This window comes from Amblyraja radiata, chromosome 26 (assembly GCF_010909765.2).
Source record: "Amblyraja radiata isolate CabotCenter1 chromosome 26, sAmbRad1.1.pri, whole genome shotgun sequence".
In the NCBI taxonomy this organism is placed as follows: Eukaryota; Metazoa; Chordata; class Chondrichthyes; order Rajiformes; family Rajidae; genus Amblyraja; species Amblyraja radiata.
In genome coordinates, this window is record NC_045981.1 from 12,760,578 (window position 1) to 12,778,331 (window position 17,754).

At 41.1% G+C, this 17,754-nt stretch overlaps 1 protein-coding gene across 1 annotated transcript in view; it reads right to left on the bottom strand.

Moving 5' to 3' along the window:
* Positions 1–17,754, bottom strand: part of dnah17 (dynein axonemal heavy chain 17) — a 187,261-nt gene that overhangs the window by 116,272 nt on the left and 53,235 nt on the right. The window contains exons 18-22 of the mRNA XM_033044269.1: positions 13,015–13,197; positions 8,814–9,068; positions 6,940–7,109; positions 2,642–2,864; positions 1,059–1,175 (exon numbers count right to left, since the gene is read on the bottom strand). Of these exons, the coding sequence (XP_032900160.1) occupies positions 1,059–1,175; positions 2,642–2,864; positions 6,940–7,109; positions 8,814–9,068; positions 13,015–13,197 (948 nt within the window). The remainder of the gene's footprint in view (positions 1–1,058; positions 1,176–2,641; positions 2,865–6,939; positions 7,110–8,813; positions 9,069–13,014; positions 13,198–17,754) is intronic.

Here is a 17,754-nt window from a genome sequence, read left to right on the forward strand (position 1 = left end):
CGCAGACAGAAAATACATAGAATACAATGTGGACACTACCTGAGAGCAATAAATACTTAAAAAGACCAATAATTAACAATTAAAAATTGCAAAATTGCAAAATGCATCCCCCTACAGCCTAGCGGTCCGAATTATAAAATCTAATGGCTGCAGGGGTGAAGGATCTCCTGAACTGCTCCGTTCTACAGGGCAGGGGGAGGAGCCGGTTGTTGTTCCGAGTGCTCTTTTGACTCTCCAGAATTACATGGAGGGGATGCCCGGGGTTTTTCAGGATGACCTGCACCTTGTGCCTCATACGCCTCTCAAGCACATCCATTCCAGAGTCTACTCTCCCCTCCAGCACTGAGCTAGCTCGTTTAACCAGTTTGACCAGCTTCTTGTTGTTTTTTGCACTAATGCTGTTGCCCCAGCAGACAACAGCGTAGAAAATAACACTTGCAACCACAGTGTTGTAAAACATTTGCAGCATATCATTACACACATTGAAGGATTTGAGCCTTCTGAGGAAAAAGAGTCTGCTCTGGCCTTTTTTGTAGAGGGAGTCAGAGTTGACAGACCAGTCCAGTTTGTTATCAAGGTGCACTCCAAGGTATTTATATGTCTGCACCACCTCAATGTCAGTTGAATGGCCTGCTGGTGTTTCACCGAGTTGTATTTGCAAAGTGATGCAAAGATTAAATCATTAGAATCCTCTACATAATATTTATGAAATTATCAATTCATAGTCCACTAAATAGAGAGCAAGGCATAGATAATACACTACATTACCTAGAATCATCCATACCCTAATCGGTTCTTCTGGCTATCATCACTGAAAAAACTAATAGAGCTATCAAACACGTTTTCCTTTTCATAATTGATGTTGACTCTTCCCAATCCTATTATTATTTTTATGTGGTCTGCTACCATTTGTCCACCACTTTTTTTCAGTGTTCCCATGAAGATTAATACAGATATTTTGTTTATCACAGATAAAGTAATCGGATAAAGGAACATCATTTTATCAGCAGTAAACCTTTTCGCTGATGGTGACAAAATTCCTTTCTGGCAAGTCTTACCTCAAATCGTAGACATTTCCTTCTAATGACATTAACTTCATTGGCTTGTAAAGGTGATACAGCATGCTTACAAATAACAGAAATCTTCTTTGTATTGTTCCATTGTTCTGGAAGATCCTAAACATAAGATATATATATATATAAATTTCTACTATCATATCAAATATCATTAATGTCGCATAATTCTCTTTGAAAGTAACTTACAGGTTTAAATGGAAAGCAGAGTTGCAACAAATTAGAGACATAGAATAACAAAGAGTCTTTCAGCTAATTGTATCGCTGCTGGCAAATTCATTTCACTGCACCTTTGTGTGTATGTGACGAATAAAATTGACTTTTGACTTTGACTTTGACTTTGAGTTATAGTGACGAGCAGCATAGAAACCGGCTCTTTGCCTCATAAAGTCCTTGCCAGCAATTGTATTTATCTATGCTGGTTCAATTTACCTACAATTGGTAAGTCTTTTACGCCTTGGTGATAATTTAATTTATCTTAAATATTGTGCCACCACCATTGCCTCAGGCAGGCAGCACATGCCAGAATTATGTAGAATTTACTGTGCATTTTGAACATATTTCACTCAACCTATGTTTTTCATTCATTTTTAAATGGACATGGGTGTTACTAGCAAGGGGGAAATTATTGCATGTTCATAATTGCCCTCGAGAATTTAACGATGAGCAATCTTCTTGAACAGCTGCAGTCCTTCTGATACAGGTATTCTAGTATTTTGGGGTTTGGGGTTCAAGGACTTAAACACAGAAATGATGAAGGAAAAGTGAAGCAATTTCAAGTTAGGTTAGGTGTCTTGGAGGGGAGTAGTTGTGGTCCCATGTGCCTTACTCTCTTATGTTTGTTTCTAGCATCCGCTAGAACCTTCATCAGTCAGAGTACTGCCTTCAGTCAGAGTATTGAATATAGAAGTTGGTGGGTCATGTTACAGTTGTACAAGACATTGGTGAGGCCACACTTAAAGTATTATGTTCAGTTTTGGTCACCTTGTTATAGGAAAGATGTTGTTAAGCAGGAAAGAGTTCAGGAAAGATTTATGAGGACGATGCCAGGACTTGAGGGCCTGAGCTATAAGGATAGATTGAGCCAGTTAGCACTTTATTCCTTGGAGCGCAGGAGAATGAGAGGTAATCTTATTCAGGTGTACAAGATTATGATAGGAATAGGTGGGGGTAAATACAGTTTTTTTTACCCAGAGTAGGGGAATCGAGAACCAGAGGACATGGGTTTACGGTGGGGGAGGGGGAGGGAAGATTTAATAGGAATCTGAGAGCCTTTTTTTTTCCACAAAGGTGTAAAGTCTTTACTAGTTTACTACGGGAAACAATGTTATTAGTCCTAATTTCCTTCCTTATTTTTTCGGCAACACCGCCACTCGTTCTGTTTCAACTCCTCTTTGTTGCATTTGCCATTAATCAACAGTATGGGGTAATTCACAGTAGCCAGTTAACCTAAAAGCATATTTCAATAATGAAATTGTTAGGAATGACTTTGAATTCATTTATGAACATATGACAAAGGTATATTTATACTATTTATGATATTTATAAATCAAAGGTATACTTCTTACATGCAACTGTGTGTGAACTTCTTCCGGCATTTCCACATCATAGGTCTTTAACAGTTCAATTGTTTGCTTCAAAGGTTCAAACATGTTATCAGTGGTCACTTGTCTTTCTTTTACTTTTTTTAGATATCCCATTACTTGTATAAGGGCCTTCAAATCCCCTTCTTTCACTGGTTTTGATAGTTCAGCATTTGTCTCCTTGATAAAAGCCTCCAAAGTATTCAAACTGGAAAACCAAATGCACAGATGTTTGAATTAGATAGTTTTACTAGATTCACTGTTGATACCATAAAATAGTTACTAAATTAAAATGAAAGGGATGTATAAAATAATCTGTCAGTTGCAATTAGTAATTACAGTATCGGTTCTTTTGAATGTCCTTTTGAGTGAATTAATGAAAAATTAGTATGTAAACCGAACATTTTCTAATTATTAAAACATGGAACCAGTGGCCTAATTCATCAAGTGAAAGCAAATAGTAAACAAAATTTCCTGGACTATCCAGGAACAACCAGCTATTTGTAAGAGTAAGAATTCATGTGCAGAAGGTCTCTTTACAGGTTTCCTTCTCCTGAGTACTTGTTTCATGAAGACCATAAATTATAATTCCAAAAATGTTTGGCCTTTGATGTTACAGTGCAACCAAATAATTTAAATATCAAATCTCACTTTTCACAAGGATGTTATCTTTTATTACGAATCAGTATAAATATATTTAACCATATTTTTCCTTCCAATGGTCTTCCTCATCAAATTTGACAGTCTTTAACAAAACTCCCTAGAATAAGATACCACACTGCTTATTGACTGCAGTTATTAAATATCCTTAAGCTATTCGGTGTAAATTCTATGTAATGTGTTGCACATGTGAGGTTAGTGGTGTAGCCTAAAAATGTCTAACAATTTCAATTAACTTTAGGGATTAGTGGGTAGTTAGTCCCCTTACACCTGACCAAATCAATTTGTGGTTTATACAAAATGTTAAGGACTTTTGAAAATCAGCCAGAGACTTTGGAAGAAAGTTAAAGAGAATACATTTTTATGAAGCCTGGTACCTAGTCATAGAAAGCAAAACAGACCAAAGACTAGATGATATAATGTGTATTGTGCATTCAGAAAGTATTCAGACCCCTTCACTTTTTCCACATTTTGTTACGTTACAGCCTTACTCTAAAATGGATTAAATTCATTTTTTTTTATCAACAATCTAGACACAATACCTCATAATAAAAAAGGGGAAACAGGTTTAGACATTTTTGCAATGTAATTAAAAATAAATAACTGAAATATCACATTTACATAAGTATTCATACCCTTTGCTATGACACTCAAAATTGAGCTTCGGTGCATCCTGTTTCCATTGATTATCCTTGAGATGTTTCTACAACTTGATTGGAGTCCAACAGTGGTAAATTAAATTGATTGTACATGATTTCACACCATGAAGATGAAGGAATTGTCCGTAGACCTCCGAGACAGGATTGTGTTGTGACAAAGATCTAGGGAAGGGTATACAACAATTTCTGCAGCATTGCTGGTCCCGAAGAGCACAGTGGCCTCCGTCATTCTTAAATGGAAGAACTTTGAAACCACCAGGACTCTTCATAGAGCTGGCGGCCTGGCCAAATTGAGCAATTGGGAGAGAAGGGCCTTAGTCAGGGAGGTGACCAAGAACCCGATGGTCACGCTGACATAGCTCCAGAGTTCCTCTGTGGAGATGGGAGAAACTTCCAGAAGGACAACTATATCTGCAGCACTCCACAAATCAGGCCTTTATGGTAGAGTGGCCAGACGGAAGCCACTCCTCATTAAAAGGCACATTATAGCCCGCTTGGAGTTTGACAAAAGGCACCTAAACAAGATTCTCTGGTCTGATGAAACCAAGATTGAACACTTTGGCCTTAATGCCAAATGTCACGACTGGAAGATACCAGGCACCGCTCATCACCTGGCCAATACCATACCTACGGTGAAGCATGGTGGTGGCAGCATCATGCTGTGGGGATGTTTTTCAGCGGCAGGAACTGGGAGACTAGTCAGGATCGAGGGAAAGATGAACGGAGCAAAGTACAGAGAGATCCTTGATGAAAACATGCTCCAGTGTTCTGGACCTCAGACTGGGGCAAAGGTTCACCGTCCAACAGGACAATGACCCTAAGCACACAACCAAGACAATGCAGGAGTGGCTTCGTGACAAGTATGTGAATTTTCTTTAGTGGCCCAGCCAGAGCCCGGACTTGAAGCCGATCGAATATCTCTGGAGGGACCTGAAAATAGCTATGCATTGATGCTCTCCATCCAACCTAACAGAGCTTGAAAGGGTCTGGAGATAAGGATGGAAGAAATTACCCAAATGCAGGTGTGCCAAGCTTGTAGCGTCATACCCAAGAAGACTTGAGGCTGTAATCGCTGCCAAAGGTGCCTCAACAAAGTACTGAGTAAATGTGATATACCAGTTATTTATTTTTAATTACTTTGCAAATATTTCTAAACACCTGTTTTCACTTTTTTATTATGGGGTATTGTGTATAGATAGATGATTAAAAAATGAATTTAATCCATTTTAGAATAAGGCTAACGTAACAAAATGTGGAAAAAGTGAAGGGGTCTGAATTCTATCTGAATGCACTGTATGTATGAAGCAAGAATTTGAAGGAAAGATGTCTGTTCAATTAATGGGTTGCACAATGTTATTTATTCTGTTCAAGCAACAGAAATTCTGCAAAATCTCAGAGGAAATTCATATCTTATGCAAGAAATTGAAAGTTCATTCATTTTCTGTGAACAGCAAAATATTGCTCCTGATTTGGCATCAGTCAATATAGAAACTTACAAAATTCTTAAGGGGTTGGACAGGCTAGATGCAGGAAGATTGTTCCCGATGTTGGGGAAGTCCAGGACAAGGGGTCACGGTTTAAGGATAAGGGGGAAATCCTTTAGGACCGAGATGAGAAAAACATTTTTCACACAGAGAGTGGTGAATCTCTGGAACTCTCTGCCACAGAAGGTAGTTGAGGCCAGTTCATTGGCTATATTTAAGAGGGAGTTAGATGTGGCCCTTGTGGCTAAAGGGATCAGGGGGTATGGAGAGAAGGCAGGTACAGGATACTGAGTTGGATGATCAGCCATGATCATATTGAATGGCGGTGCAGGCTTGAAGGGCTGAATGGCCTACTCCTGCACCTATTTTCTATGTTTCTATGTCTCACTGTAAAGCTAAAGGAGGTGATTTGTGTTACATAAAAAATGATGATTGGAAAGTGGATGCAGTTTGGATGGTTAATTATTCCACATTTCTTAGACAGTCTCTTGAAATCTATAACCCCACCAGTTCTGTGTGTTCTGAGATGACCGAGGACGGCAGTATTCAATCAGCAGACTTCCACGGATGGAGCAGGATGTGCCTTTCAGTTGGGATGAATGCAGTTTGTAAAGTAATGTATTCTATTGCATATACTGGGCTTCTTTGTATTCCCAATGGAGGACTTGAGGATCTCAATACCATCTGAAATGCACTACTCCATTTTAGTGGCAATAGGATTGCTAAAAGTCAATGGGATGTTGCATTTTCCCCCTCCCCAAGGCGGTTTCAAGCACATTCTTGATTCTTTTCTCTTGTCCACCAGAACTCAAAATAGTATGAATGTTTCAGAAATCTGAAATACAGCATGTATAAGACATGGCGTTTCCAAGAGAACCACATGAGTGTATTTAGGGATTCAGTGTGGGAATGTTAGCCTGGGCGACAGTCACTTCCTAGAGTATTTATCTTTATACTTGAGTTTAATGTTTCTAAACATTGTGTTTTTATATCCTTGCTTGATTTTTTTACAAATGTAATTTTTATGTTACTTACTTCAATGAAATCTATCTGAATGGTAAATACTTTCAAAAACTATTAAAACTCCTTTTCAGCTTTTCCTACCAATAAAATGAGGAAAGAGCTTTACTAGTTATGAAACATTTCACAGTACAGTGGTTTCATGGTTGGTCTCCTCGGTGCACCACAAGTGTCCCTGGGGTAACTGCTGATGTTTTGGATAGTGAAGGTGAGGATAACTGAATCTCAGATAAATTCTAACATTGGGAGTCCTAAAGGAACAATTTTTGGTAGAAGAAATAGGTCAACAGGTTACAGCCCATTGAATGTTGTTAATGTATCCCCATTTGTTTACGGTGCCTAAAATAGCACAAATTATTTAGACTTAAATAAAATAACATTTAATACCACATACATAAATTAATCGTGTTATTTACATTATTGAACTATCCACAAAGTTAAATTTGACACACAGTATTACCTGTCGGTTACATGGTCAATAAGGTATTGTTTGAATAAAAGACTCCAGCGTTTTATGAGGTTTAGAAGAGCCTGCCTGAAAGGTCTGCAATCAATTTTAAACCAAGGAGCTATTAACTTTACAGTCTCAAATTTTAATACCTCTTCATATAATATTTCGTAGGAGTCAATCTAAAGATAGGGAATAATATGTATTCATAAGTATCTTTCTACATATAGCATACATTCTAAAATATTAATTAAATGCATCGATTAAAAATAATTACTATATTTTAAATCAGTTACAGTCAACAAATTGGATAATTTCTTGGTTTGTTGTAATTTGTACAAATTCATTATTTATCGCTGCTTATCAATCAAAAAAATTCAGATTTATATAAATTATCTGGTACGCTGGAAAAATACATCAATCCTTTTGACCAGGGTTTGTTGTTTAGGCTGAAGAGTGGAGTTAAAGACTGAATGGTCTCGACCCGAAACGTCGCCTATTCCTTCTCTCCATAGATGCTGCCTCACCCACTGAGCTTCTCCAGCATTTTTTGTCTACTTTCTATTATTTCAATGGAAACTTGTTTGAGCGGAGTTGGCACAGTAATCCTATTTCTGTTATTATTTTCCAAATCCAGATACCCAAATTACAAATGTAGAGTTCCAGGCTAAGAGGAAACAAATGGCTTGAGTACTGTGATCAGCTGAGAGCATTGCAAGACATCCAGTGACTTTTAAAAAAAATTTGACATTTATATTGCATTTTAATGGTGACAATCAAGTGGTTTCGTAGTTTTTTTATGCAAACAAATAAGTCATATTGTTTGGATTTTTCAAAGCATTCTTTTCCTGGTCAATAATTTTAACAGCCTGTTGGCCTCCAAAGCAGAGAAAATACACATTGCACTGTTGCACATACAGCGCAAGGTCTAAGGCTAACTTGATTTCCAACTCAATACCATTTATGAAGAGGTTAACTATTTTAATCATTCTGCCTCTTTCCCAATGACGCGTTGATATGCGTTTCGTGGACTTTTATCATAAGAAAGCTGACGTCATCGAGCAAATCAACAGGGCCCTCGGCCCAACTCATCGATGCCAACCAAAGTGTCCATCTATGCTAGTCCCATTTGCCCACGGTGACCCATACCCCTCTAAACATTTCCTATGCATGTAAAAGTCTTTAAATGGTGTTATTGTACCTGCCTCAACTACTTCCTCTGACAGCCCGTTTTTCATCCTGTGTGAAAAAATTTCCCATCAGGTTCCTCTATTTCCCCTCTCATCTTAAACCTATGGCCTTCAGTTCTCGATTCTCCGACCTCCAATTCCAAAGGTTTGTAGATTTATTGGCTTTGTATACATGTAAAAATTGTCCCTAGTGTAGGATAGTGTTAATGTGCGAGGATTGCTGGGCGGTGCGGACTCGGTTGGCCGAAGAGCCTGTTTCCGCACTGTATCTCTAAACTAAACTAAACCGTAGGAAAAATATTGTATATTCATCCTATCTATGCCCTCTTGATTTTATACACCTCTATAAGATCACCCTCTCAGTTTCCTAAATTCCAAGGAATAAAGTCCCAGTCTGTCCAACCTCCCTATATCTTAGTACTCAAGTCCTAGAAATGAGTCGTGAGTGTTATAGGAGGATTAGAAAATATGGAGCAATGGTCTTTGGTATTTGTAACATTTTATCCTTCCATTTCATCTGAGCATGTGTGAAAATGTAGACTCATTATGCATATCATCATTATATTCAATATGTGAAAACACCAAACAAAAAGTTAACATTTCTCTTCAACCATGATCTGGACATGATGTAAAACTGTTGCGAACATTGTAGATTCCACACTTATGTCTATTTAGAAAGGTGTAACATGAAATTACCTGATCTTTAAACTGTTGAAGAGTAGGTGGAGTTGGAGGAACACCTCCTTCACCATAAGACTCTATCTCCTCCTGTGTGAGCACACGCCCATATATTAGAAATTCTTCCAGAAATTCATTACGATCATCCACCCACAAATATGAATAATCGTCGAAAGAGTCCTCGTATTCTTCAGCTTGCTTCATAACATTTATCACCTGAGACATTACTTCTTCTCGCATTTCTGACAAGTCTGTCATCTCTTCCAGATCTATCTACAGTGAAAGAAAATTAATATATTTTGCTATTCTAACAGATGAAATATTAATTGCCCTTATACTATATTAGTATACAAAACCAAAGCAAAGTGATACATGTCAGTAATCGTTGGTAGACAAAAATGCTGGAGAAATACAGCGGGTGAGGCAGCATCTATGGAGCGAAGGAATAGGTGATGTTTCAGGTCGAGACCCTTCTTCAGCCTGTCAGAAATTGTTGTTCAATATGAATCTATTAGTTATAACAAAAGGAAATTTGTACAAAATGTGTACATAGTATTACAATACCCTTGATTTTACTAGACAAAAACTGCTGGGATAAGTGGCAAACAAAAACCTTATGTGAAACCACCATGAGCTCAAGCGATTTTAATTCAAGTTCAAGTTCAAGTGAGTTTATTGTCATGTGTCCCTGTATAGGACAATGAAATTCTTGCTTTGCTTAAGCACACAGAAAATAGTAGGCATTTACAACAAAACAGATAAATGTGTCCATATACCATGATATAAATATATACACACATGAATAAATAAACTGGTAAAGTGCAAATAACAGAAAGTGGTTATTAATAATCAGAGTTTTGTCCGAGCCAGGTTTAATAGCCTGATGGCTGTGGGGAAGTAGCTATTCCTGAACCTGGACGTTGCAGTCTTCAGGCTCCTGTACCTTCTACCTGAAGGTAACAGGGAGATGAGTGTGTGGCCAGGATGGTGTGGGTCTTTGATGATACTGCCAGCCTTTTTGAGGCAGCGACTGCGATAAATCCCCTCGATGGAAGGAAGGTCAGAGCCGATGATGGACTGGGCAGTGTTTACTACTTTTTGTAGTCTTTTCCTCTCCAGGGCGCTCAAATTGCCGAACCAAGCCACGATGCAACCGGTCAGTATGCTCTCGACTGTGCACCTGTAGAAGTTAGAGAGAGTCTTCCTTGACAATCCGACTCTCCGTGATCTTCTCAGGAAGTAGAGGCGCTGATGAGCTTTTTTGATCATTGCGTTAGTGTTCTCGGACCAGGAAAGATCTTCAGAGATGTGCACGCCCAGGAATTTGAAGTTCTTGACCCTTTCAACCATCGACCCGCTGATATAAATGGGGCTGTGGGTCCCCCTCCTACTCCTTCCAAAGTCCACAATCAGTTCCTTGGTTTTGCTGGTGTTGAGGGCCAGGTTATTGCGCTGGCACCATATGGACAGTTGCTCGATCTCTCTTCTGTATTCTGACATCCCCATCAGTGATACGCCCCACAATAGTGGTGTCGTCAGCGAACTTGATGATGGAGTTCGCACTGTGGTTCGCTACGCAGTCATGGGTATAGAGTGAGTACAGCAGGGGGCTGAGCACGCAGCCTTGAGGTGCTCCCGTGCTGATTGTTATCGAGACTGACTAATTTCCACCAATACGAACAGACTGTGGTCTGTGGATGAGGAAGTCGAGGATCCAGTTGCAGAGGGATGCGCAGAGACCCAGTTCTGCGAGTTTGTTAACCAGTTTGGAGGGGATGATTGTGTTAAATGCCGAGCTGTAATCAATGAATAACAGCCTGACATATGAGTTTTTGTTGTCCAAGTGGTCCAGTGCGGAGTGGAGGGCCAGCGAGATCGCATCCACCGTTGATCTGTTGTGGCGGTACGCGAACTGCAGTGGGTCCAGGTTTTTGTCGAGGTAGGAGTTGATTTGCTCCATGATCGACCTCTCAAAGCACTTCATCACCACCGGCGATAGTGCCACTGGTCGATAGTCATTGAGGCACGTCACCTTACTCTTCTTGGGGACCGGTATAATTGATGCCCTTTTAAAGCAGGTGGGGACCTCAGAACTCAGAAGTGAGAGGTTGAAAATGTCCGTAAAAACTCCAGCCAGTTGGTCCGCACAGGTTTTTAGAACACGACCGGGTATACCATCAGGACCAGGTGCTTTTCGGGGGTTCACCCCTCTGAAGGATTTCCTGACATCGGCCTCTGTGACTGAGACTGAAATGCCATCACAGCGAATGGGGGATCGGGAAGGCACATCAGTATTCTCCCTGTCAAAGCGTGCGTAAAACGCATTGAGCTCGTCAGGGAGTGATGTTACACCGACATTCGAGCTGCCTCCTGGTTTTGCCTTGTAGGAGGTGATTGCATTCAGGCCCTGCCACAGCTGCCGAACATCTGTCTCGTCCTCCAGTTTGGAGCAGAAGTCCCTTTTGGTCTTTTTGATGGCCTTACCAAGGTCGTATCTGGTCTTCATGTAGGCCACTGTATCATTGGAGGTGAATGCCCTGTGTCTGGACTTCAGGAGAGTGCGGATCTCAAAGTTCATCCAAGGTTTCTGATTGGGAAACACTCGGAAGGTTTTTGTAGGGATGCAGTCCTCCACACATTTCTTTATGAAGTCTGTAACGACTGTGGCATATTCGTTCAAGTCCGTTGCCAAGTCCTTGAACATTGCCCAGTCTACAGACTCCAAACAGTCCTGGAGTTGTTCTTCTGCCTCCCCCCCACCCCCCCCCCCCCCCCCCCCCCCCCCCGACCAGCTCTGTACTGTCCTCACTTCTGGGGGTGCGCTCTTCAATTGCTGCCTGTAGGCAGGAAGAAGCAGCACCGCGGTGTTCTTCCAATCAATGTTTGTATACTAATTTCTGGTTGGTCACCCAAGGGCATTTAAGAGCAAGATTGCTACCCTTAAATGAGACTACAGTTCCTATTATCTGGATTTAGTGGAACTATGATGTGAAAAGCAGCTAACTTCTTCAATTCCCATCTTTCAAGTCAAGTCAAGAGAGTTTATTGTCATGTGTCCCAGATAGGACAATGAAATTCTTGCTTGCTGCGCACAACAGAATATTGTAAGCAAAAATACAGAACAGTTCAATTCAATATACATATAAATAAGCAGATAAAGTGCAATAGGCCGTTACAGTTCAGAGTCTGTTTGTTGGCGAGTTTAATAGCCTGATGGCTGTGGGGAAGAGCGCTGTTCCTGAACCTGGATGTAACAGATTTCAGGCTCCTGGATCTTCTGCCCAATGGTAGCGGAGAGATGAATGCGTGGTCAGGATGGTGTGGGTCCTTGATGATGTCGGCTGCCTTTTTGAGGCAGCGACTGCGATAGATCCCTTTGATGGTGGGGAGGTCAGAGCCGATGATGGACTGCGCTGTCAAAGCTGCCATAGCCAGACATAAAAACAGCTTTTTCCACAAGTAGTAGCTCTACTCAATAACCAAAAATCTGTAGCCTCCTTTTGCTCTGGTATTTTATATAATTCACATCTTTAATCGATAATGTTTTATTATTAATGTTTTATGTGTCATTCCTAATTGTCACTGTATGTCATGTTGTCACTTGCGGGCGGAGCACCAAGGCAAATTCATTGTACGTGAACACACTTGGCCAATAAGCTTATTCATTCATTCATTCATTCATTCATTCATTCATTCATTCATTCATTCATTCATTCATATTCATTCATTCATTCAAACCGAAGATAGACACAAAAAGCTGGAGTAACTCAGCGGGACAGGCAGCATCTCTGGAGAGAAGGAATGGGTGATGTTTCGACCCATTCCTTCTCTCCAGAGATGCTGCCTGTCCCGCTGAGTTACGCCAAATTTTTGTGTCTTATTTTCTTGTGCCATTTCTCTGCCCAACTTTTCAGCAGATTAATATCATTCTGTAGCCAAGGACTATCCTCGTCACGATCAACAACATTGATTTTCATGTCATTTTTATTTTTGGAGCTTAGGATCAGAGGCGATTCTCCATGAATTCATTGTTTTTGGGCTTGGATAAGCTAGTTCATATTAGGTAGATCACTAAAAAATTAACGTATATACGTACATCATTAATATTTTCAGAAATGTAACTTTTTTACATTACATTAACATCAATAAATAAAATCATCTTTCAGTACTAAGGTTGAAGAACAAGTACAGGATTTTATTTTCTATTTTATGGTCTCACCTGATACTTCTTCCGGAAACTATGTTTTGCCAAACGTGGCACGAGACCTACAAGTTTATAGATATCATTCATCAAATTTTCTATGAGCAAATAGAATTCACTGCCTATTCCCAATGTTGGACGATAATCAATATCAGATTCAGTGAGCTCGAGACGTACTTCAAATAGTGGTGTAATTTGTGCCTAAGGATCAAAAACATCATAAAATAGTCATTATGTTTAAAAAACTGAGAATCAGCGGTTGTTAAGTATATTGGGAGAAATATTATCACTGTTGCTCATGTAGTGAAAACTGTTACATTATTTTATGTTCAACCTGAAAACTTCCTTGAAAATTCTTCACCAACTCATGAAAAGTGGCATATTACCACTTCCTTAATAGATTCCAACATTTTCCTCATAAACAATTATACCAATTGCCTTTTATTTCATTGCTATTTTTCTCCCTCCTTTTTTGAATAATATTACAAAGGAATATTCCATTGTTTGGGGACCTTTCTGGAATTTGGCAACATTCCCAGTCTCTGCATCTTCTTTTAATGCATTCCAAAGGGCTGCTGTAGCCACTTTCACCCCAGTGATCCTATTTTCCATCCACCCTTTTGTCTCAATTTTTCATTAGTTATGGAACATCTTTTGCGTCCTCTGATATGTATACAGATACAAAATATTTACTACCTCTGTCATTTCATAGAGTCATAGAGTGATACAGCTTGGAAACAGGCCCTTTGGCCCAACGTGCCCACACCGGCCACCATGTCCTTGCTACATTAGTCCCACCTGCCTGCATTTGGTCTATATCCTTCCAAACCAGTCCAATCCATGTACCTGTCGAACTGTTTCTTAAACATTGGGGTAGTTCCAGCCTCAACTACCTCCTCTGGCAGCTTGTTTCATACACCCACCACCCGTTGTGTGAAAACGTTGCCCCTCAGATTCCTATTAAATCTTTTCCCTTTCACTTTAAACCTATGTCCTCTGGTCCTCGATTCAGCTACTCTGGGCAAGATACTCTGCGCATCTTCCCGATCTATTCCTCTCATTTTTTTATGCACCTCTAAGATCACCCCTCATCCTCCTGCCCTTCCTATCGCTCAGACTGTCTAGTCCTCTCTAGACCCGGCAACATAATTGTAAATCTTCTCTATACCTTTTCCAGCTTGACAACATCTTTCCTATAGCATGGTGCCCAGAACTGAACACAACACTCTAAATATGGTCCCCTAACGTCTTATACAACTGCAACATGACCTCCCAACTTCTATACTCAAATACTCTTGACTGATGAAGGCCAATATGCCAAAAGCCTTTTTGACCATCTTATCTAACTGCAACTCTACCTTCAAGGAACCATACACCTGTCAGTGTGTCCATACCTCAAAAAATTTTTCCTGAAATAGAATCCCAAATTTCCTGGAATTTGATGGTATTTCCTGAAATTTTCAAAAATGCTTCCTGCGTGCTATTTGTTGTTTTTCTTTCGCAGGCACACGTTAACAACATAGCAATCAAACTTAGACAATGAACACAGTTAGCCTCTAATTTGCCTCAAACTAAACTACGGGGATGTGACGGCTCCCCCCTCTAACCCACCCCCCTCCTTCCTCCTCCCCCTCCCCTCCTCCATCTCTCTCTCCCCTCCCCCTCTCTGCCCTCCTCCTCTCCCTCCCCCCACTCTTTCCTCCTCTCCCCTCTCTATCCCCATCTCTCTCCCCTCCCCTTCTCTTCCCCTCCCCCCTCTCTCTCCCCCCCTCCTCCCTCTCTCCCCCCGCCCTCTCCCTCGCAGCGTTGGAGCGCCCATGGCAGGGGGAGACGGGGGACCGGTCAGAGCGGCGCCTGGTGTTGGGTCACAGCCGTTACCAGGACTGGGCACAGAGTCAATCGTTCTCTCTTTTTCCCCCCCTAATCATCCCGCGGGCCAAATTGGACCCCTTCGCAGGTAGTTTGACACCCCTGATATAAAAACAAGCGTGGACCCGTCGGGTCTGACTCCCCCTCCTCCAACGCAATATTCCATGGCCCCACTCACCTAGACACGAGGTGATGTAGTGAAAATGGTGATCTGATCCTGCACGGGCCCACTGCGCATGCGTGGGAAGCAGCTTCATTTTGCGTCCCTACCGCGTCACCGGCGCCATTTTCAATTGTGACGCGGCTGAAGGGCCTCCCTCAACTGCACAGGCGTGGATGGTCATAAATATACTTTATTTCCCCCAAATCAGCCAGATACGGGAATTTCACAAAATTATTTTAATTCCCTAAAATGACCCGAAGACAACCAGAATTTCCCGGATTTCGGGTAATTTCCTTCAAAGTGGAAACACTGACACCTGTACTCCTAGATCCCTCTGCTCTACAACACTCCCCAGAGGCCTACCATTCACTGTGTAGGTCCTGCCCATGTTAGACCTCCCAAAATGCAACACCTCACATTTCTCTATATTAAATTCCATCAACCATTCCTCGACCCACCTGGCCAATCGATCAAGATCCTGCTACAATCTGCAAAACCACCCATTTTTGTATCAACAGCAAACTTACTAATTTTGCCATGTATGTTCTCATCCAAATCATTGATGTACATGACAAACAATAATGGGCCCAGCACCGAACCCTGAGGCACACCACTAATCACAGGCTTCCAGTCCAAGAAGCAACCTTCCACCTTCCATGAAGCCAGTTTTCTATCCATTCAGCGATCTCTCCTTGGATCCTATATGATATAACCTTCCAGAGCAGTCTACCATGTGGAACATTGTCAAATGCCTTACTGAAATCCATGTATACACATCTACACCTCTGCCCTTATCGACCTTTTCGGTCACGTCTTCAAAAATGAAGATACGACCGCACACGTACAAAACCATGCTGACCACCCTCATCCATCCAAATGCCTCAGAATACCCTCTAGTAACTTTCCAACTACAAGGAACTTTCTTGTTCCCTGTTATTAATTCTCGTATATGAGCTTCAAGAGGAAAAATGTTTACTTTCAAAGGATTAAAATACAATTTTCTCAGATATATGTACAGAGAAAATTGTATTTGTATAGAGGTTTGTAAGTTTGTCTGAATCTATGTGCATGTATGCTGAACATGCTCACACCATTGAATACTTATGTAATTTATGCCACCTCTAAAACCTCACTCATGTCATATTACAAAGGCATTTTTCATTCTCTGGGACCTTTCTGGAAATTGGGAACTTTGAACGACCACATACATTGTATTCTCAGTGTCTGCAGCAATTTCCAATGCAATCCAGAGGACTTCTTCTGCTTTAGCCTCTTTTTTTCTCCAGTAATAATGAGTGTGATCATATCTATATTACTAAAAGTCAGATCTTGACCACTTCCTGTTGTTCTATATATTGATTTTAGAAAAAATGCTGCCACTTACGACTGTGATTTTTGTCCATCTTACTCAGTCCCCCTCCGCTGCGCAGGAAAAGAGGATTTTTTCCATCGATTAAAAATAAAAGAGTTATTAGTGTTTAAAAGATGTTGAGATTCTCTCTCCTGAGGGCTACGCCCCTTCTGTAGGGACTATAAAAACCGGAAGTGTTGAGTGCAAGATGGGGGAAGCAATAGGGTCACGTCTCTCAGTCTGAGCTGTGAATAACACTGAACACATGTCTACTAAACTGTGAGTGGTTTTACTGACCTGTCAGTGCCCTTAATGTGGTTTGAAAATATAGTTTGGAAATGCTAAAGCTGTGTTGCCTTTGGTTTGGAAATTCTAAAGCCGTGTTGCCTTTGGTTTGGAAATGCTAAAGCTGTGTTGCCTTTGGTTTGGAAATGCTAAAGCGGTGTTGCCTTTGGTTTGGAAATGCTACAGCTGTGTTGCCTTTGGTTTGGAAATGCTAAAGCTGTGTTGCCTAAAGTTGCCTTGTTTAATTAAAGTTGCCTTGCCTTCTATATAATTAAAAGTCTAATCTTGACCACTTTCTGTTTGCACTTTATATTGATTTTTTTAAAACGCTACCACGTACGGCTGTGATTTTTGGCCATCTTACTCAGAGCCCCCCTCCGCTCATCAGGTGTCGAGGACTTTTCCCATCGATAAAAAATAAAAGTGATATTAGTGTTTAAAAAATGTTGAGATTCTCTCTTCTGTCAATCACGCCACGAAGGCCATGCCCCTTCTGGTTGGAGGGAGGAAGGGACTATAAAACCCAGAAGTGTGGGCGTGGCTCAGTCTCTGCAAGATGGAGGAGAGAGAGGTCACAACTCGCTGTCTTTAGTGGCCTTGCACCGTGCTTGAAGTGGTAAGAAACTGCACTTGAATTTCGTGGCCTTGCATCCTGCTTGAAATGGAATTTCAAGGAATAGCCGTGTCAACTGTCAGCCCACCTGTGAGTGAGTGAGCTGCCAGCACAACAGGCTTGAGTGACTGAGCCGCCAGCCCAAGAATCCATTCGGCCCACAATGTCCATACTAGCCCTCTGGAAACCAGTCCCTTCAGCTCACAACACACATACTAGCGCTCCAGAAAGCGCCCCCCCCCCCCACTGGCCACGAATATTAGAATTGGTAGAGAGGTGGAATATTATGTTGGGGGACCAGCCCTCCCGTGTGATGCTGGGACCCAACGGGTCCCACTTAGTCTAGTATCTTATACAAGGATTATTATACTATTCAAGGTCATAAGGAATAGGAGTAGAATTAGGCCGAAGGTAGACACAAAATGCTGGAGTAACTTAGCAGGACAGGCAGCATCTCTGTAGAGAAGGAATGGGTGA